The sequence below is a fragment of the Nothobranchius furzeri genome, chromosome 18, assembly GCF_043380555.1.
Source record: "Nothobranchius furzeri strain GRZ-AD chromosome 18, NfurGRZ-RIMD1, whole genome shotgun sequence".
NCBI lineage: Eukaryota > Metazoa > Chordata > Actinopteri > Cyprinodontiformes > Nothobranchiidae > Nothobranchius > Nothobranchius furzeri.
The window spans coordinates 25,438,452-25,461,484 of record NC_091758.1 but is presented as its reverse complement, the minus strand read 5'-3'; the positions used below and the strand labels follow the sequence as shown (position 1 = coordinate 25,461,484).

General features: G+C 44.4%; 1 protein-coding gene across 1 annotated transcript; it reads left to right on the top strand.

Moving 5' to 3' along the window:
• Positions 1-14,346: 14,346 nt before the first annotated feature.
• On the top strand, positions 14,347-20,022 carry lbh (LBH regulator of WNT signaling pathway). The gene is made up of 3 exons (XM_015969789.3): positions 14,347-14,571; positions 17,794-17,896; positions 19,554-20,022. Exons 1-3 carry the CDS (start codon positions 14,543-14,545, stop codon positions 19,779-19,781), a joined length of 360 nt encoding a protein of 119 aa, XP_015825275.3. The 5' UTR covers positions 14,347-14,542; the 3' UTR covers positions 19,782-20,022.
• The last annotated feature ends 3,011 nt before the right edge of the window (positions 20,023-23,033 follow it).

Below are 23,033 nucleotides of genomic sequence, written 5' to 3'. Positions count from 1 at the left end.
ACACCAGTTTAAAAATTATAGTTTCACTTTCAACTTTCCTCCAGCCTTTTTCCATTTTCTCCACCTTTCTGTCACGAAAAGAGCGTTTATCATTATCGGCCCCTCTCACCTGAGACCTCACCTCTTGTCTCTCTTCTCCCTCTACTTCCTGACACCCCCCTGTTGGTCCCCTGCCACTACCCATCTCTTCACACGTTCTCTCCTCCCCTACCTCCGCCTCCCCACCTCCCTACCACCTAGTGAGCACATTTCCTTACTCCTTCCTTGCCAACAAAGGGAGAAAAAAAAGCTTTTACTCATTAGCGGATGACCCCTGCCCCTAGGCCACATTTTAAGAGGCTCTACTTGACTCCTGACATGGCCGTCAGCAATCAAAACATGTGCATTCAGTGCATATAGAGCTGGAAACGGGGGTGGGGTGGATGGGGGGTATTGATGTTTGCCTTGATGTGCGTGTGACAGCAGTCTGACAGCAGACAGGCAGGTTCACTAACTACTTCACAAGCTCGGTGGTGGTTCCCCTGTGCCTGGCCGATCCCTCCGCATGATGACGGTTACCCACGGTGGAGCAGGATCAGCTTTACTTCTTGTTTGCAGAAATTCTACAGACTTTGTCACTCAAGTGTGTTCATGCACCAGGAAAGGCGACAGGTTTGGGCGTAGAACATCAGAGCCGGTGGGTAAATGGTGCTGATGCTTTCCTAATTACTTGCAGAAGTTGGATGCGTTGAGCTTGTTTAAGATCCAAAGTATTTGTCTGATTTCTCTGAGAGATTTTGAGCACTGCTGTTTCTTTCACTCCTTCTACCACAAAAAACACGAATATTGTTTCTGTTTTCCAGTGACTCAAAACTCTTAGTAAATAACAAATTCTGAGGCAAAAAGTTGTGAAAAGTGCAATAACCCCAGGTCAGTGTTTTAATGAGGAAGCTGACAGTGTAACCCTACTGTAACAACCCTTCATTACTGACAGATTCAAGCACTTTCTTCGCTTGGAGGAGTTCCCACCTGCTTTCTCCATTTCAGCTTATCAAGCAAACAGAGCTGAGTAATCAGGCTGTACCAAACCTTCATTTGTGAGGTCATTTGACATGTTTTGAGGACCAACACAGCCATATTATCCACTCCTCAGTAACTTGCTTTCTTCCTCCTATAGCTTTCCTCATAGAGTTTGACCCACACTCCACCCAGAGCTGGATGGATCAGAAGGAGGATGTTGGAAAAACTCCCATCTGGAGCCCGTTTTTACTCGTCTGCCACCCAATCCTTGTATTTGCACAAGGCTTATTTTCAGCCTCTGCGTCGATGTTTAACACAAAAGTTTCCAGAATCTCAGCGCCGAGCGGTGAGTTTGACATGTGGCCTCCAGACTCCTTCGCTGCTCCTTCCTCTCACCCTCCAACCTCTGCAGCTCCTGCTGTTATGCTGAAAACAGTGTGTCCTTTTTGAGTGAGCAAACATGTTTTGCCATCTCTCCTCCTTTTTTTAAAAGCCCAGAAGACATCTCATCTGCCTTTGCTAGTAAATCACAAAAACTTAGACTTTTTAAAGATATTTCAATACTGAAATATTGAAATATTACCAGTAGAGTTGGACGTCTGATCAGTGTGAAGTAGAAAGCAGCTAATTTTCTTTGAAGAGGCCACCCTCTAGTGTCTGGAGTCATTATGACTGCTATGAAAGCCACCTTACACACACAGTGGGATTAATGATCGCTCATTTAGCTCCACAAAAACAAACACTACAACACAGCTGCTTCTTGGAAATGACTGTCACGGCATTCCTGGCCACTCAAAGGAAATGACAAACAGTTGAGTCTAACTTTCACCAGAGTCAGTTTTATTATGCTGCACATGCAAAGAATTAAACAATTCAAGTTTTATGACATTGCCTTTTTTTAAACTCTAAATAGTGAACTTGATTTAGCACATTATATGTTGTTTTTGTGTCTTTGTCACATGTTAGTTTGCATGTTATGCAAGGGACGATTGCTCGCCTTGCATGGCTTTTTGTGGTTTTCCAGAAAAGCTTGAGCGCAGACAATAAGACGATGCTGTGAAAATAATTGTGTGTGTGTATTTGCATCGGTGCAGACGGCCAGAGTGTGTTTCTGAGGATGTAAGCTGAACATCTACTTTCTTTTTCACATTCGACTAAAATGTTCAAGTAACTAATTAAAAGATGAAGTATAAACTAGTAATATAGTGTGTTGAAATGTATCAAATAAAATATCACTTAAAGGTGTATTTTGTAAGAATTAAGTGGGAATGATGTCCTTTGGTCAAACTTGATTATTCCCTCCCATTTTCGAAACAAAACAAGAGACTTTCTCACTCCCGTTCCATTACTGTCATGGCTTTTGCCAGTTATGGATCAGGGGCGGACTGGGATGATAACTCAGCTCTAGAATTTCTCAATCTATTGGAAGAGCCCTCTGTGTTAACTTATCCGAGCGGGTTGGAGGAGGCTGATCGTTGCTGCAGTCTGCTCGATCCTTCGATGGGGGGTGGAGTGGGCGCCGACAACAGCCTGGCGCACAGCCACCAGCCCTAGAGCAAACCGGCCGATCTGAGATTCTGCAGAACTCAGATTGCCAGTCTGCCTGTGCTTTAAGAGAACAAGAAATAACTTCTGGGTCACTCCTGTTTACCGACTTTGGTTCTTTAAATAACTCTGGAGCTTTTTGTCAGCCAGTGTCAAAATTAAAATGCAGTGTCAGATCGGCGCAGATTTAGCAAAACTGTGGGCTCACAGATTGTTAACAATGACTATGGCTCTTTTAAGTTTTTTGAAAGAAGCTGACAACGCCCCAGCCAGCTGAGAAGAAAATCTGTTTCAATCTAACCTTTCTTCCAACAAAATTGAGACATTGGACAGTTTTGTGATTATTTCACTGTAAAAATCTTACATATTGTACCTTTAATTAGAAATGAGAGGTCATTTAGAACCTGTTTGTTAGTCAAAAGTAGGCTATAAGATCTCAAGAAGCAAAACATCATGACCTGTTCTAAAACTATTAATAAACACAAGAAAGTCTAAAGCACAGCAGGCCTCACCTGATTAAGGTAAATGTCAGAAGTCATGATTCAACAATAAGAATAAGGCTAAATCAGCCTCCATGGGTGAGTTCCAAGGTCAAAACTTCTACTCAACAAAAAAAAAAATAATAACCCAAAGGTCTCATATTTACCAAAAAAAACAAAAAAACACCAGAACATCCCTAAGACCTTTGAGAAAATACCTCTTGGAGTTAGAACTTTCTGAAACGTGATCCCTAACCCTAACCCACCTGCATCATACATATCAACAGTCAGACATGGTGATGGTAGTTAGCCTAGTGAACTAGACCAAATTCTTGCTTTGCAAAGTTTGGTCTAGGAGTGCTCCACTGGAACCTCTGCAGCCCCAACGGCATTCTGGCTAGCCAATCACAGCTCTCTAGAGGGGTTTCAAACACATAAAGAGCTGTGATTGGTCCATAATGGTGGGCCGATCATAGTGCTCTATCTGCTTAGTGAACAAATCACAGAGCTTTATCCGCTTTGTGGGCCAATCAGGGCACTCTGTATGCCTGGTGGGTGGGATGATGCAACAGAGTGAAAGAAGAGTATGTCACATTCATTGTCCAGTAGCGTGCGGAGATCATTTGAAAGACAACGGTAGAACCCGCCCCACAACCGAGAGCCGTCAATGGAGCGTGGCCAGACCGTCTTCGTCGTCTTCGTCTTCCTCCGCTTATCCGGGTCCGGGTCGCGGGGGCAGCATCCCAACTAGGGAGCTCCAGGCCGTCCTCTCCCCGGCCTTGTCCACCAGCTCCTCCGGCAGGACCCCAAGGCGTTCCCGGACCAGATTGGAGATGTAACCTCTCCAACGTGTCCTGGGTCGACCCGGGGGCCTTCTGCCGGCAGGACATGCCCGAAACACCTCCCCGGGGAGGCGTCCAGGAGGCATCCTGACCAGATGCCCAAACCACCTCAACTGGCTCCTTTCGATCCGGACGAGCAGCGGTTCTACTCCGAGTCCCTCCCGAATGTCCGAGCTCCTCACCCTATCTCTAAGGCTGAGCCCGGCCACCCTACGGAGGAAACTCATTTCGGCCACTTGTATCCGCGATCTCGTTCTTTCGGTCATTACCCAAAGCTCATGACCATAGGTGAGGATTGGGACGTAGATCGACCGGTAAATCGAGAGCCTGGCTTTCTGGCTCAGCATCCTCTTCCCCACGACAGATCGGCTCAGCGTCCGCATCACTGCAGACGCCGAACCAATCCGCCTGTCGATCTCCCGATCCCTCCTACCCTCACTCGTGAACAAGACCCCGAGATACTTAAACTCCTCCACTTGAGGTAGGACCTCTCCCCCGACCCGGAGGTGGCAAGCCACCCTTTTCCGGTCGAGAACCATGGTCTCAGATTTGGAGGTGCTGATCCTCATCCCAGCCGCTTCACATTCGGCCGCGAACCTACCCAGCAAGAGCTGAAGGTCAGAGCTGGATGAAGCTAGGAGGACCACATCATCCGCAAAAAGCAGAGACGAGATTCTCCTGCCACCAAACTCGACGCACTCCACACCACGGCTGCGTCTAGAAATTCTGTCCATAAAAGTGATGAACAGAACCGGTGACAAAGGGCAGCCCTGGCGGAGTCCAACCCTCACTGGGAACAGGTCCGACTTACTACCGGCTATGCGGACCAAACTCACGCTCCTCTGGTAAAGGGACTGAATGGCCCTTAACAGAAAGCCACCCACCCCATACTCCTGGAGCGTCCCCCACAGGGTGCCCCTGGGGACACGGTCATAAGCCTTCTCCAAATCCACAAAGCACATGTGGATTGGTTGGGCAAACTCCCATGCCCCCTCCATCACCCTTGCAAGGGTATAGAGCTGGTCCACAGTTCCACGGCCAGGACGAAAACCACATTGCTCCTCCTCTATCTGAGATTCAACTATCGATCGGACCCTCCTCTCCAGTACCTTGGAGTAGACCTTTCCAGGGAGGCTGAGGAGTGTGATCCCCCTATAGTTGGAACACACCCTCAGGTCACCCTTCTTAAAGATGGGGACCACCACCCCGGTCTGCCACTCCTTAGGAACTGCACCCGATGACCACGCAATGTTGTAGAGACGTGTCAACCATGACAGCCCTACAACATCCATAGCCTTGAGATACCCAGGACGAACCTCATCCGCCCCCGGGGCTCCGCCGCTGTGTAGTTGTTTGACTACCTCAGCAACTTCTGCCCCCGAGATCGGACAGTCCATCCCCAGGCCTCCCAGCTCTGGTTCCTCCTCGGAATGCGCATTGGTGGGATTGAGGAGCTCCTCAAAGTATTCCTTCCACCGTCCAACTATAGCCTCAGTTGACGTCAGCAGCTCCCCATTCCCACTGTAAACAGTGTGAGCGAGTTGCTGCCTTCCTCTCCTGAGGCGCCGGACAGTTTGCCAGAACCTCTTTGGAGCCGATCGATAGTCTTTCTCCATGGCCTCACCAAACTCCTCCCACGCCCGAGATTTTGCCTCGGCAACTGCCACTGCTGCACCCCGCTTGGCTATCCGGTACCTGTCTGCTGCCTCCGGAGACCCACAGACCAGCCACGCCCTGTAGGCCTCCTTCTTCAGCCTGACGGCTCCCCGAACCTCTGGTGTCCACCAGCGGGTACGGGGGTTGCCACCACGACTGGCACCGGCCACCTTACGACCACAGCTAGCAACAGCCGCCTCGACAATCGCAGAGTGGAACAAGGCCCACTCGGACTCAATGTCCCCCACTGCTCTCGGGACGTGGTCAAAGCTCTGCCGGAGGTGGGAGTTGAAGACCGTCTTGACAGGTTCTTCTGCCAGGCGTTCCCAGCAGACCCTCACTAAGCGTTTGGGTCTGCCAGGTCTACGCGGCATGTTCCCTTGCCATCTGATCCAACTCACCACCAGGTGGTGATCAGTTGACAGCTCCGCCCCTCTCTTCACTCGGGTGTCCAAAACATACGGCCGCAGGTCAGATGATACGACTACAAAATCTATCATCGACCTGTGACCTAGGCTGCCCTGGTACCAAGTGTACCGGTGGGCATCCTTATGTTCGAACATGGTGTTCGTTATGGCCAAACTGCGGCTTGCACAGAAGTCCAATAACAAAACACCGCTCGAGTTCAGATTAGGTGGGCCGTTCCTCCCAATCACACCCCTCCAGGTCAAGCTGTCATTGCCCACGTGAGCATTGAAGTCCCCCAGCAGGACAATGGAGTCCCCTGATGGAGCACTATCTAGCACTCGTCCCAGGGACTCCAAAAAGGGTGGGTACTCTGAACTGATATTTGGCCCATAAGCACAAACAACAGTCAGGACCCGTTCCCCGACCCGAAGGCGCAAGGAAGCTACCCTCTTGTCCCCCGGGGTAAACCCCAACACACAGGCAGAGAGTCTCGGGGCTAACAAAAAGCCAACCCCAGCCCTCCGCCTCTCACCCGGAGCAACTCCAGCAAAGTAGAGTGTCCAACCCCTCTCCAGGTCTCGGGTTCCAGAGCCAATGCAATGTGTCGAGGTGAGACCGACTATATCTAGCCGGTACCGCTCAACCTCTACCACAAGCTCCGGCTCCTTCCCTGCCAGCGAGGTGACGTTCCATGTCCCAAAAACTAGTTTTCTTGTCCGGGGATTGGACCGCCAAGGCTCCCGCCTTGGTCTGCCACCCGATTTGCATTGCACCGGACCCTTCATGTTCCTCCTGCGGGTGGTGGGTCCACAGTTGGACGAGCCCATGTATCCGGTTCGGGCTGGGCCCGGCCGGGCCCCATGGGCGAAAGCCCGGCCACCAGGCGCTCGCTCACGGGCCCCAACCCCAGGCCTGGCTCCAGGGTGGGACCCCGGTAACCCTCCGGGCCGGGTACTCCGACTCTTCGTTTTAACCGCCATGAAAGATCCTTCGAACCGTTCTTTGTCTCACCCTTCACCTAAGACCAAATAATACATTTATTAGTCTGGCTTGCCAGGCTAGATGGTAGTGTAATGGTCTGGGGCTGTTCGGCTGCTTGTTTTATGTTCCCAACAGACACTCTTGCAGGAAAATTTCCAACCTTTGACTTTAACAACCATCCAATATGGCAGCATTAGCTCTGTAGAGAAGAGCTAGACAAAAAATATCCAAACAATAAGAGAATTTTTTCATCTTTCTTCCAAATTAATGTAGTCAGTCTTCAAAAAGAAAAAGAAAAGACAAAGAAAAGGATTTTGGTGACAATGCATTAAAATGTCTCTGATGTACGAGGACTGAGTATCAACTTTCACCTGCTCAGTTGAAACTCTGGGAGATTCCACATGAGGTCTTCGTTTGTCCCTCAGCCCAACACGGTAAATATTTGAGAGTTGTTGCTGGAAACGAATTAATGCCACGCTATCTTGAGTTTCCACAATTCATCTATCGTTCCTGAAAAAGTCACACAACACCGATAAACTGCCAAGCTGTGAATGTTATGTTGTTGTTCACATCCTGCCCGAGAGTATTTCTTACAACTCTGTGGAATCAGAGTGTTTGCAGCATTTAGGACTCAGTGATTTCCTGTAATGTCGTATGGTTTTCATGTCCAAGGAGCAGAGTTTGTTTAAGAGTGGATGGAGAAGTGAGGAGGAGCGGGTTCGGGCAGGAGAAGGGGTAATGGAGCTTGACTATAAACCTGGTGCTTGTACATAAATTGACATGTGCAATTAGAGAGATGTACACAGTCCCCCTGGTCTGTTTAAGATCTGGAATAGTTTCCTAACAGTTTCAAGATGCCCTGTTTTGGCTTTGCCTTCAAACTTAAATCAGGTTTGACCTTTCTGAATAACGGTGCTGGTGAAGTTCCTTCTGTTCTCTTTGGCTGGAACCCTGCTTTATAATAAAACTGACGGCAAAACACAGAACATGGATTGGCCTCATTGGTGTCTGATGACTGATGAAAGAAATTCAGACCTGAACTCCAATCCTCAACATTATGTTTTGCAAGGTGGTCCTGAAAACACAAGGGTTTCCAGTTTATGTGGCACATATGAGCAAAAGAAGTACTACAACTATTGAAGCTGAAGGTGTAGCTGCTTTGTCTGGAACCTCTTAAAATAAAAATACTTGGGAAAACTCTTGCTGTGTTCTTTACTTTTTATCCAGGTATTTTTTGCTTGTTTTTCCCCTTGTGACTGGTCCTTGGAGTGGCACTTCATGGGTTTAAGACAGCTGCCAACATCTGTAACTTTGGTTAGCTTTTTAATCGTGAGGCCCAGCGAGTGAGCAAGCAGCATGGTGAAGAGTAGAGCTCACAGAGCAGCTTTCTGGATGACCATGTGGACTCAGTGATGGCGTCCAAGGGTGTGCTGCACTCGTATGAAATATTACATTTGCAGGGACCCTGCATGTGGACAGACCACCTGCAAGTAAGCATGGCATGCTGCGAGCCCCGAGATCAGACATCCTTCAGCTATGCACAAACACTCACTTGTGTGTAGGAGATGGAAATAAACTCCGCCAAATGTCCTGACAGGGTGAAGCTGTGAGTCTGCACATGCTTACACTGATGGACAGAAACACACACAACAAAAACAATGTGAATACAGAATCAATCAGATGGAGACGGATGGTTTAAAACTGCAATAAAGAACATTCTTTTAGAGTGGGTTCAGAACTTACAAGGTAGCTTTTTGTTGAAAGGTGATTGTAAACAGTTACAGTTTGACTGAAGGATGAAGTTTCAAATCCTGTTTATGGCCTTATACTGTTGAGTTAGCATGTTCTCCTCATCCTGCTTCATCCCACAAGCCAAAAATTTGCATGTTTAGGGTAACTGGAAACCGCTAGGTGTGAGCGAGTGACAGGCCCTGTGAAAGCCTGGTGAACTAGACCAAATTCATGCTTTGTAAAGTTTGGTCTAGGAGCGCTCCATTGGAGCCTCCGCAGCGCCTAGCAGCGTTCTGGCTGGCCAATCACAGCTCTCTATGGGGGTTTCAAATGAGTAGAGCACTGTGACTGGTCCACAGTGGTGAGCCAATCACAGCGCTCTATCAGCTTTGTGGGCCAATCAGGGCCCTCTATTCATCTGGTGGGTGGGATGATGCAACTGAGTGGAACAAGATGGCGACAGCTCATTTGAAACGGATTTGAAATCCATTTTGGACAATTTGGACTTGGGCTTCATTAGAATCAGGAGCTGGTGATGATGGTGCCTATCTCCAGCGGTCAATGGGCAATCAGGCGGGGTACACCCTGGACAGAGAGCCAGTCCATCGCAGGGCAACACAGAGACACACAGGACAAACAAACTCACACACACATACACCTAAGGACAATTTAGACAGACCAATCAACCTAACAGTCATGTTTTTGGACTGTGGGAGGAAGCCGGAGTACCCGGAGAGAACCCACGCATACACAGGGAGAACATGCAAACTCCATGCAGAAAGATCCCAGGCTGGGAAGCGAGCCCAGGACCTTCTTGCTGCAAGGCAACAGCTCTAACCACCGCGCCACTGTGCAGCCCCTGTCACCACTATACTCATGTACTGTTTTTACTATAGTGTTTATGTATTTCAGAGGCTTGTTAACCCTTCATTCTCCTCCACGTCTTCATATGGTCGCCACATCTAAACCCAAGTTTCCTGTCATTTCCGTCCAGGCTGGCTGAGTATCTTTTTACTCCTTTAGTCACGGGTAAATAAATGTTCATGTTTTCTGACTTTTTCCCGCAAGCCGTTCTTCAAGCTGTTCCGTGTCCACCACTAAATATCTTATTCTTTGATGGGGCAATGCTGGTCCTGTTGACGAGTTTAAAGGAAGCGGCGTCCTGACCAATCACAAGCTTGCGGACTCCGTCATTTTCGACGGATAGTTAAAAAGCTGGGCAAGTCTCCGTCACCCACTGAGACCCTGTCAGAGAGCCCTTGAACGACACATAATGGCGTTGCGTGTCTCCGTACCTACGCAGATAGAGAAGTACGAATTAGCCTTAAGGCAAGGCAGCTTTATTTGTATAGGACATTTCGTACACAGAAGCAGTTCAGTGTGGTTTGTAATGTAATGTCTTACATGTTGTTGATAACCTTTTAAATGACCTCAGTATGGAAAAACAATGATTAAAGGTGTTATAACGAATCTGCAAACAAGCTAACTTTTAAACACAAACACAGTCGTGGAACACTCCCCTCTCCCCTTGGGTATCTTCCCTGAGACGCTTCTGTTGAACCAGAAACCCACGATGCCGGACGAAACAATATTGTGCCAAACACCAGTCGCCATTTTTGAGATCTGACCAGCTTTTGTTGTCCGTGACTTCCGATGGTGTTTTTCTTTTGGGGACTCTGGTAGTTTGTCCTAAAGTTGAAGTGGTAGCAGTCGGCTGTTCCTTCTCTGATACTATTGAGCGGAGAACCTCTCACATGCAGTGTTCTGTTGCTGAATACATGAGTGTGTAATGAAGGGAGGACCCAGGAAAGTGTGGAAGTATGGAGGTTGGGCAAGAATGACAACTGAATGGTCCAAAACCTGTTATTGGAAGATGTTTTAGTATGTCAATAATATTATTCAAAAATATTTTGAGCTAATTTGTTTTCCAAATCTGTTATAGCAGCTTTAAATCTGACTAGAATGACTACTAGTCTGACTTTAGTCTAGCTTTCTCTAAAATTAACTTCGCCACATGGTTAAAAATATATAACATAAAATATTTATACCTTTTTTAAACACTTGACCAAAACAAGCTTCCAGGCTGCATCAAAAATGCTAAAGCTAGCGGGAGCAGCTATTTGCTATTTATCTAAAAAACTGAAAATTTGAAATTGGCAAACACAAAGGTAAGAAAAGGAAGTAGCATTAGCATTAATCTTAATGTGTTTTTGAGAATGCGCTTATCCACTTTGGGCTGCATGGTGGCGCAGTGGTTAGCACTGTTGCCTCGCAGCACAAATGTTGCAGGTTCGAAACTCGGCTCGGCTGCGGCCTTTCTGCGTGGAGTTGCGTGTTCTCCCCATGCATGCGTGGGTTTCCTCCGGGTACTCTGGTTTCCCCCACAGATCACAACATGCCCTATAGGTTATAAATTGTAAATCACTTTGGATAAAAGCATCTGCTAAATGAATAAACATAAACACTTTGATCTTAACCCTGGTTTGACTAGCCATTAGCCTGTCGATCTTTTCAGATAAAAATGTGCTTCTTTAAACTGAGGTTGTTCAGAGAGCTCTCAGCTACAACATTTAAACATGACCGCTTCACAGAACCCTGCTTTAAAAACTATTACTTTCAGAATAGAAATAATATTTTTAACAGCTTTAAATTATGCTTCAAAGTGCTTTGCAGCATGTGCAGTGCTGACATACCGATATTAAAAGATATAATACTTGCAGCCTGGAGGATGATGAGTGTTTGTTGCCCGATGTCCCTTTTAGGGCCTCGTTCATTTACACGTCGTGGTCCATATTCTCCCCTCTGCTCCTCTGAGAAATCCCAGCCTGTACAGATGTGCAGCTGTTTGTGCCCTGGTTAAAAAAAGAAAAGGAGAAAAATAAATCTCCATGTGAGTTCACAAAATGAACAGATAGTGTCACCATTCTCAACAACATTTTCATAGAAATCAAAGTTTACATTCCTGATCCATTGCTATTTAAACCTAAATGAAAATAACTAAAATAGCTTTAGTATGAGATGTGGTGTTTTAAGGAATGTACAGAAAATTTTATATTTCTTTATGATGATGTTTTAAAATCTTTGCCTCTTGTGAAAAAAATCACCTGCAAAAGTTAAATGATGTTTACTATTATTCTTCTTTACTTGTGATAATTGTAGTTGTTATTTACAATTTCATTTTAAGGTGTTTCTGTTTTGTTTTTGTAATACAATAACCGGCTAGTCTACGAAGAACAACTTCTTAGACGCCAGTGACCTCCTGTGGTAATGTTTTATCAGTGAAACTTTTCCTGTTGTTTTCCAGCTCTTGTCAGTGTGTGTGTGTGTGTGTGGGGGGGGGGGGGGGGGGGGGGTTAAACCCAGCCTGATTTCACAAGTTTCACCACAGCAGCTGCATGTGACATCAGGGTGATGATGCTTCCAGCTGATTCCCAGCTCGCTGCTAAAAAGGTACAAAATAATAATAATAATAACAGCACCAATCATGAAGTAGGAAATTAAAACATGCTCCATAATAAAGGCAAGGTCTTTCAAAAAAAGTCATTATATAACATCAATCTGTTTATTGTTATACACACTGATGGATTAGAAATTTTAGATCATGTTTTTGGACTTTTTTGATCTCCTGTAGTTTAAAATCACCAGTTTATTCAAAATTTTAAAGATTTTCTTTCATTTTCAAGACCTACTGTAAGATAAAAAATATAAAATCTGACTTCAGCTATTCTGTTGTGCTTTGATCGAATAGAATTTCTTTGTTTGTTTCTTTCTTTATTCATTCATTTCAACAACAAATACAGTTTTAAATGCAAATTTCAAAGTATACATAAACAGCGACGCATGATTTGAATGTATCTGTTGTTGAATGAATCTGTCTGTTTTACAAACTGTAATTTCTAATCATAAAACATCCATGGTGTCCTTGCATGCAACACAAGTTAAAGAGGAGAAATGGTAAATAAAAAAGAAAAAAAGACTATTAAAAAATCTGAAAGAAAAGAAAACAAGAAAAATTCAAACCACAATTAATTTATCAAGGACAATATCCTCTAATGTGATAAACCAGCACAAGGTCAAATAACAATATTCCTGCACTAATTTACATAAACAGTTGCAAACCCTAATCTAGTTCTTATAATCCTTTAGTACCCTTGATTTTATCCATTTTAAAGCATTCAGGGATTTTGATTCTCTTATGTTAGTGCTGAGGTTATTCCAAAGTCCAACACCATTTACTGAAGTACTGACTTCCATTATGAATCTCGCTTGTTTAAATATTTCTAATTCTTTTAACATATACCGATTAGTCCTTCTTTCAAGCATTAAATGGATATTGATTGGTAAGGTGTTTGTCTTAACTTTATAAATTATTTGTAATGTTTTCATTACATTCCATGTCCATTGGTCTTTTTTCTTGCATAACAGCATAGCAAAGTTTTATCTTGAATTGCTGACAGTTTTGGCGTCACACAATCGCCATCTTCTTGTGACCCTGAAACTTTGTTTGAAATTTTAATCTGTTTTCTGTTTGATTCATTGTTGATCTCTTCGTATTTTATTTAAATGTACTCTACTTTTTAGAAAGGTTCTGTGGACAAGCGTTGCAAATTAGCACATGTGCTAACACACTAAACAATGCATCTGGTTTGTCCAATGTAATTGCTGTGTCCATGTCAAATAAACATCACATTACAAAACTGTCAGCACTTCAAGGTAAAAACGTTGCTATGCTGTGTATTAAGCAAGAAAAAAACAATGGAGATTGAAAAGAAAGATAGAAAGAACATAACAAGGAGAATGGATTGGAGTGAACTGAATGTTATACTAATATGTTTTTTATATGTTATACTAATATGTTTTTTTATCAGTTTCTGCACCAACAGGAGGATGCATGATTTGTTTATGTTTCAGCAAAGCCAACATTGCACCATAAGCAACGTAATTTATTAGCATTTGTTTTTGTTTGCTTTTTCACTTTGCCTTAATTAAGAAAAAAATTGTTTACAAGTCAGCTCTAGGAGATGCGAGTCATCTGAGGACTTGGTCACAAGGTGGCAGTGGCGGCCCACCTGTATTTTACCCTCTGCCTGTACAACCAATGCAAAGCACCTCCTTTACGTGACCCAAATGTTCAAGAACACTGTGTGCCGGGGAAAAAACGCAACTAGTCATTTTGGAAGATGTGAAGGTCAACTATCTGCTAAGGTCACAGCCTTGACATGCAATCCAGAGCATTGATGCTTGTAGGACTTTGATGATTAGGTTGGGAGATGCTGCAGAACATCAGAGAGATTATCTGTGATGTGTTTTATTAGTAGACGTCTCGCAGGTAGACGTTGACTTGCCCTTGGATATATTTATGAATGAATCCAGGCAGCTCCTCCTCATTTGGATTAATGTCACAGATTACCAAATGGGCAGATCAGCGTGTTTTTGCCATTCAAGTGAGAGCTAAGACTTTCGCTATGTTGCCTTGGAGACTACAAATCAATCAATCGCATGTTGCAGCATCTTCTCTTCCATCCCCAATGAGCAGCTTCTGTCGCTGTTGTCGTCATCCGGGCTGGAGAAGGGGGCGTGGCCTAAGTCCCCTGATTGGCTGCCGCCTCTAATGAGTTGCCATTGAAGATTTTTTGGAGTGGGAGGGGCGCGTCTCCGAGCGCACGCCTCGCGCTTAAATAGACTCCACAGCTGTGTCTCTGACCAGTCGCGTCAATCGGAGAAGCTTCTCTCCACCTGTCGGCCTCTTTGTTTCGGTTTATTCTCCCTTCCTCAGTTCTAGGTGACCTATTACCTGGCAGGACGGAAACAGTCAGAAAAGCCTGAGAGGACAGAAGTCAGCGGCAGCAGTTGTCCTAATTAGACCTCCTAATCAGCAGAAGTGGCAGCAGGTGTGACTTCATGTCTGTATTCCCCCCGCAGATCTACTGGTGAGTTCTCTCGTCTTTTCACCACTCCAGGTTTGGTTTGAGCTGCGTTTGCGTTATTGCCGTGCTTGCCAAACATGTCAGCTCTGTAGATGGCTGGAAAGAAAGATGACAGCCTGTGGTTGACTTAGTTTGGTGATTCCCCTCTGAATCAGCCACCTTTTTTTGTTGTTACTACACCCACTCTTTGTTTCCTTTAGAGATTTTCTGTCTGGTTTTGCCCCATAAGTTGGAAAATGCAGCGGATTAGAGATGTAGGAAATTTTAAGTTATCTTTTTATTTCCCATCCTCAGCTGTCTGGTTTATTAGAGGCTGTCTTTTAATTTTTTCTCAATTAAATCATGTTTTTTTCCCCTTTTCTATTCCTGTTTTGCAGGTGCATTGCAGACTTTGTAGGTATCATTGAGTTTATTTTTTTCTACATATATGACCGATATTTCTTTATGCATAAAAAGGCTTATTTTGCAGACTGTAGAGAGGATGTGCACGTTGCTTTGAAATAGTTTTGAAACTTAAAACCTCAAAGCTTCTCCAGGAAGTGGAGCTCTTCACTGCAGCCACTTTCCTCCTGTTAGTCTCGTAATGTGAACGCTGAGAAATCTCTTCAAACCATATTTTCATTGACCTCAACTGGAATGATGAGCTCTGTTAAATAGATGTTTTCACTCTCGGTGAACGGGAAAATATTATTTTCACACCTTAAGCTACATCGGAGAGCCTCAGGGGCTTGTTGATGCCTTGAAGCCCACCCACAGCCTCCCCCAGCCCTTGTGGGGTCTTCCTCGTTGCTGCAGAGCCACACAAGCTGACAGTTATGGTGGTAGTAAGAGCTGCAGGGTGGCAGAAGGAAAGCAGTGTTGAGGCAAGACTCCGCCTCTTGTTGCAGACTCATTAGGATTTTAGGGAAAGTAAGGATTTTTATTTTTCTAGCATTTTATTTCCACATTGTTATGAAAGGCATGAGGATGTGTGGATGTGTGAATGTATCAAACTACATGTCAATGGCAGAGTGTGTCAGGGTTTAGTGATTTTTCACACACACCTTGTGCTGAACATGGCTGGTAGAGGCGTCTTGCTTTGTATCTGTTCCCGCGGACAGTGGAATCAGGAAGTTGGCAGGATCAGGTGTCGGTTATGTCGACGAGGTCAAAAGGTAGAGATTTGCTGCCATCTGCCCTGCCAGCCGTGCTCCATTAAGAAGGAATATGGTTGTTAAGATGCAGATTCAGGCAGATCCATGTTCTGTGGTGCAGATAAACTTCTGCTTGACACCAACATTTATCTGAGAACCTCCAAACCCTCTAGATGTTTGGTATTCCACTTGAGGACATGTTGGTCCTCTGACGCTCGATGAGGTTGGAGCGTGTTTGTTTCTTCCCAGGTTGCATTGTCACTGGTGCACTCCCACTTCCTCCTCATTGTGCCCCTTTATGTTTTATTAGTCAAAGTTCTGTTATTCTTAGCTGAGCAGGATGTTTATATGATCCCTGAGCAGAAATATAACTGGCAGGGCCTAAATGTTTATCCCTTTCCTCTCACTCCCTTCCTTCTCCAGTTTTACTCGTCTCTTCAGGTCTTCACTGTCGCTCTTTATCCCTTGGCCCTCCTCCTCCTCTGCACCTCACTCAGGGATAACATGGACACAAAAGCAGTCACCTATGTTTTTCCCATGTTTGCATACATCAAGCCTCCTTTCTTGTGTTTTTTAGACATCTACTCATCGTTTCAGCCAAGCATTGATTTTTAAGTGTCTGGAACTCCGTTTTAAAGCCAGCCTGCGACCTGATGTGTGAAAGGAAAATGTTTAAGTGGAATAGATGGAAACTGCCCTTGCCTCAGAGAATTATTGATCTCCTGAAACTGAATGACTCATGTCACCTGACTGAGTCATCAGCATGCTGCCTGCTAATTTGGGTAATTAGATGGCTGCTTGTTTTCAAATAGAATCGAAGGAGATGAGAAGTTGATGATCCCTCTGAAGGTTGTACAGTCTGGCTGTTGATCCTGAAGGCTTACAAGGCTGCATGAATGACCCTATCTGTTCCTCACATGAGACACTTAACAGGATATTTGTTCGAATAAGACGCTAAGAGAGCGAAAGGTTCGTGTTGGCCTTTAGATCAGCATGAAACTTGATTTGTTTCTATTATAGGCTTTCAAATGTGTTCTGAGAAAAGTAAAAAATTCTTGATCTGAGTCATAACTTGAGGATGATCTTCACCGTACAGTTTGTTTCATGGCTGAAGGGACTTGGAGTAGATCCTGACATTTTAAACGAACTAGTGTCTTCAAACATCCCAACATCATCCAGTTCCCTGCTGTTGGATTTTAATAGAGAAGAAAATGAAATGCTTTTCAATAATCCCATAAAATCATGTTTTAATCCCCACTTTTAGTTGACCTGCTACAGTAAGATTTTGTTGGAGTAGGTCAAGTCAAGGTCGAGCACCCTGTACCATAACAAAAGTACACGAGTACATGCGGCGATTACGTCTGAGTCCAGCAAATGCTCCGTCATGTTTATTTCTTTGTTCTAGATAAGTGTAGAACTCTGTGACCACACGCCTGTGGCAACAGACCACCAGGCTCTGGGCTTTAAATGGTGTGAGAAAGCTGCTAAACTTCTAGCATGTCTGCTTTGAGACTGCTCAAGACATGGGTCCTTTTTGCCTTGAACTATTAAAATGCTTTCATTAGAAAGTCTTGCACCTTCTATTGAAATGGAAAGTTTGTCCGAGCCACATCAAGCTCTTGAGCATTGATACCACAGCCCGCCCCATCACGCTCATGCTGCCTGTTGCCTGGTGGCGAATGTAAGTGCACATCAGTGAGTTTAGGAGCAGTCGCCTCATGCAAGCAGCATCACAAGCTCTGCAGCTTTGCAATGCAAGGCCTTGTGGTCAAGATTCAGAGCATGACCTAAACAGTTGTGAATACACTGTAGCTTTTGCTCTTTATCTGCATGGTGTTTACCGTTTGACATTTTCTAATGATCATAACCTTAATTATTCATTTGTACTCAGCAGGAGCTACCCAATCCCCCCCCCCCCCCCACCCACCCCCACCCCCCGCATCAAATGTAAACTCATTAAAGCTCTGCACTAATCTGCTAAGATGCATTTTTGTTTTTTGTGTTGAGAAAATATTTCATTCTAGAGAATTTTGTCTGGACAAATGTGCCGTTATCACACCACTAATGGCTGCCTCATCTTTCAACCCTGCAGCCCAGTGTTTGTGCCCGTTGGAGAAATGACTGAGGTGATGATCAGCAGCACCCCCATGGAGGACATGAGGCTGAGCCCAAGCAAGGACAGACTCTCCTTCCAGGTGGGAGACACACGATGGTGAAGCATGACTCTCGAAATCCCCACCTTGTTGTGTTGCTTTTATGTAGATTTGACATTTCAACCGTCCGTACAAACAGAACTGTAAAAAGGGTTATCAGGGGCTGTTTGTGAACTCTAGAGGGTTTTAAATGTAAACGACAAGAATTTGGACAGCTGATTGAATTCTGTTGTTGCGGCGTGACGGGTCAAAGTTCAGATGTGTGGTTGAAACCCAGCAGCTTTCACAGAACAGAAAAGCAACTATCAGGTGTTTTTGACACCAGAGCTTTGTTTCGCTGTCGGCCATTTTTGAGAGTTAACCACTGCTCGCCTGCTTTAGCGTTTTCTTTTATACCGAAGCAGGAAATGGAACAAAAGGAGCTGTTATTGAACCTCCTTTGGTGCGTGTCACTGCTGAATTAACTGTGAGCAGTTTGGTTTAGAAAAAAGTGGCTGTTTCAAAATAAGTTATATTTGGTTTAGTGATGAAATGTAGCAGTCTAGTGATGGAAGGGATGAAGACTTGGTTCACTCCAGCTGTGAGTCTTGGGCGGATGAGGGGAAAAGGAAGAAGAAACATCGGAATGTTGCTTGATCCTTTTTGCATTTCCTCGTCTCAACCTTTTTGCCCAACATCTGAGACTTGCGATGGCGCCCCGTCACTTCCTCCAACTGGAGTTGAGCTGCATGAAATTCCAGATGTTCTCTGAAATGCTTTTTTTAAGTGAACAGATTTCTTAGGACTAAGAGACAAACCTCGAAGACTGTTAACTCTGCTGTCCCTGCCCATTTTCCTGAAAATAATAATGAAGTGACCTATTATGTGCACTTGTCCTAAGGCAAAGTCACTCTGTCCAACTCCCTGCTGCTGACACACAGAGTACTGATGTGGACAGAAAATGCAGATGCACCCAATAATTATCCACATAATGACCTTTATGTCCTAATGAGTCTACCCAAGAAAACACTCCTAAATCACCTGAGTTTTGATTTATTTATAGCTCATCTTTCCTGATCCTCGTTTATCTTTTCTGGAATTCAGGAAGACTCGGACACAGCTGGATCTCTTTATCTGCCGTCTCGGAAAGCTTTCTTTTCCATTCGGCTCTTTGCCCAGACAGCGACAGTGCCCCCACCCCCGGTGACTCGGAGTGAAATATGCAGATCTAAAAATATTCATCCACTTTATCCAAACGGCATAAGAAACTGCTGTTTTTGGACCAGGAGTGGCAGGCTTTTACTTTTCAGCCCCTCCCTAGGGGGATGATTTCCTGAGAAAGTCTGAGGTTTGTTCTTTATCCTGCTGGAACGGGGAATATCTGATGCTCTTCAGCTTGGAGCCAAACAGGAACGTGCCATGTTTAGAAGAGTCTGCATCTTTTCATAAAACTCTCTGGGAGATGATTTATTTTAACCAATCTAGGATGCAATTCTGCATGCTTCTTCCAGGAAAAACTTTCAAGACCGTGAGATAAAACTGCATGAAAATGTTTGCTCTTATGAACACTTAAGCAATTACTACTTGCAAGTGACTTATTGTTTGGCTCTCCGATTACAGCAGGTAAAGGGATGCTGGATGTACACATGCACTAGTGAGGAAGGGGAGAAGTGACTCATCTGGAATATCTTTTCTAAAACATTTTATGCTTCTCCTCCAGATATTCCCAGACCCTTCGGATTTTGATCGCTGCTGTAAGCTCAAAGATCGTCTACCGTCCATCGTGGTTGAGCCGACAGAAGGAGACGTTGAGAGTGGAGAGCTTCGCTGGCCACCTGATGAGTTCCTGGTCAGCGAAGAGGAAGAGGAGGAGGAGGAGGAGGAAGAAGAGGAGCATATTGATGTCAGTGACCAAAATGGACAACCAGCACAGAATTCTCAGCACTAGAGGTTGTTCAGCACCTGTGCACGCAGGTTCTGAGGGACTTTCACACATTGGTTACACTTTACAGGAACACACACACACACACAAGCACGCACACACACCACTCTAGCTGGTAGAGGGATCCACAATGTATCTTGTGCTGAAATCCTTCAACATGGATGCCAATTGGACGATGCAGAACTCTAGGCCACACTTCCTTCATTTGTTGTCCACGGTCATGTCTCAACTCGATGCTCTATCACACGGCAGCAGATCATCACCAGCTCTGTGGGGCTTCCTGCTGCACTTACTGGACTCCAGAATGGCTGACATGTCTTCATCCTTATGTGCAGAACTATTGTGATACCTGTGGGGATTATTGTACAGTACACTGTTTTTATTTTATTTTATTTGCTTTAATAATTATTGCCACTGCTGTTTGAAGACTTCTCTTTAGAAGGGAGTTTTGTTTTTGGAGGATTGGGTGTTCAGTGTATGTTTTAGTTTTTTGTCTAACTTGTGGATTCAGAGAACAAGAAAAGGGGTGTGTGGGGGGAGGGGGTGCATTTTACTCTGCTGTGTAACTGAACTCACTTTACAGGCACTGACACCAGAGGAATGCTTATTTCTGTCATCACATTGGCCTCTATGAAGCAGTATTTGGATGACTAAGCAAACTTTAGATGTAGCATGAAGGTTCAGATGGGAAAGCTGAGGGGGGGGGGGGGTAAATTTTCGAAGCAAAAGCACTTAATAAAGCAACGACAGACTCAGTGAAGGATGTAAACGCATGTTCCAGCGCGTGAGCCCCTGAAGTTTAGTGATGTGCTGAAACAACTTTCTTTTCCAAGTCTTCCTGTTTTTTGATGACAACCATACTTTGACTCCGAGATTCTGGTTGCTCTGTGGGATTAGTTTGCATAACCATAAAGGCAAGACCTGAAAGTGGCATTTACCAAAAGGTGTTCGCTGGAGTGTTGTCGTTTTATCTGCCGGTTTCATTTTTCACAATTCATTCAAGAGGACTTGGTGAACAATGTTTTATTGTTGTAGATGCATGACTAACGTTTTAATCTGTGTGGCATTAGGGCTGTGTATAAATCATGTCACCTACAGGTCCCACATTGCTTTTGTAAAGCTCAGGGAGTTTAGTCGCCATCTTTGTCTTGGTGTCTTTTTTTTTTTTTTTTTTTTTTCTATTTACACCGTGTTTCTCATTGATTATTAAAGATGTTGTAAATAAAGAACTGAATTTGCTATACACATAGGTCTTCAGTTTCTTTTACCTCTGGAATAGGCCTCTTTGTATCTCCTGCAGTGGTTTTGAGAAATGCAGTGTTGCTTCCTGCTTGGCATCTCGCATTCAGAACGTCTCTTCTATAAAAACAGATGCATGAAGTGTGTGTGTATAAATAGAAGCGAGAGCAGGCCACATGCAACTTCCTGTCTTCTTGCACAAAATATTTCTCTTACTTGGACCAAAATCTCATTCTGAACATGGCAACTTTCAGTTTAAACTATTTAACATCGTAATATGGAGAACTCTTGTCAGAACTGGTGGTGTAACCCAGAAATATCTGATAATACTGAGGGCACGTGGGTCTGCAGAAGCCACTCCTCCAGTATAAACTGCTATACAAGTCTAATAAAACATTGAAAAGGCTCGAATGGGGATTTAGGAGAATAAACAGACTTTCAGATTACAGTTACAATGGAAACTTCTTGGGTAATCTGCTGTTGCAGTACATCACTGGAGATGGCTCTGGCTTACTTCATTAGTTACCTTTGAGGTGAAGTTAGATTGTCATGAAGTCAGAGTTGCTGTGATGGAGCAGAAACCTGACTTACTGGCCAAAGTGCAGCGCCTCATGGTCACTTCCTGGAAGGGAAACAATGAGATTTTCCATCCCACGTCCTTCTTTGAAAAGAAAATTAGAAAAAAAATAACCTGTTGTAAATATTCTGAAGCTGACAAAGGCGAACAGCAGAGTGCGTCTGATTTTGAATCAAATTTTTTGAGACTTATCTACTCGCACTTATTTGATCTTGGTGGAAGAAGTACTGAGATCATGGAAACATAAAATTAGAAGACGTTAGACACACAGTCCAAACAGATACAGACTTGCACCCGACTGCGCAGTGATGTGACGTCAGTCATAGCCCTCTGATCTTAACGTCTCTCAATATTGCAGGAGAAACCAATATGCTGCAGTTTTAATAATAAAAAAGGTCCTTTGCTTTGGAGGTTAAGGAGAAATAAAAAAAGGGCCCTGCAGCATCTTTTTGTAACATTTTGATATTTTGAGCAGCTCTTGACTTCAGCGCTGGTTCTGCCTCCATATTTCAACAAACACCTTTGTGATCAAATTATTTATGAAACCCTGTGGAGGAGGTTTGTCTTCAACTCAGAATCTTTAAGCATGTGTGGCAAGGTGGAGAAACAAGGGCCCGGGCGGGATTCGATCCCCAGACTCCCGGGTGAGTCATACGCTCTAACCAGTCAGCCAAAGGAACATCCCCTTAGCCAAGGAGCCAGGGCGCATGATCAAACGGGACACTGTGTTAGGATGCTCACACTGTCACACATGCTTAGGACAGGGTGATGTGAATTAAGGTGTCACATTAAACACAAGCATTTCCTATTTGCGCAGCAACATCATACTACCAATTTTTAAGATTATCATGTCGTGGATGACTGAGAATCGCCACCAACACACAACTGATTGCTGTTTGAACTCAACCTAAGATGGCTGCCACAGTTGGTCACTTTAGCCAACACAGAAATGACTAAAATTCAATCAGTTCTACAAATATTAAAGGTGTAGTTCACTGAAAACCCATATTTTAATGGTTATTTCTGATTATAATCAGTCACTCTGTGTTTTTCGTGCAGGGTGAACAGCAAAAAAGTCTCCTACATCTATCTCCTGCATTAGCTTCTGGCAGAAAAATGATTCAGATTTCAGATTTCAGATTTATTGGCCAAGTAGAATTACATTTACAAGGAATTTGACTTCGGTAGATGTTTCGGTAAATGATGGTGAAACTGTAGCATTTGAAAAGTCTGACAGTGTGATATAATGCTGTCAGTTAACATTTATGGACTCACCCATCTTGACTCACGACGGGGAAGACTGTTGTTGGTTTAGCGTCCAGGAAACAGCAGCAACATCTCGGCCTAGTAGAAGCTAACTGTTAGCAACATGGCAAAACTCCTCCAGGCTTGTGTTATTTATGAAGATTTATGAAGAAAGCAAATGGAGTCAGTGGTAGAGT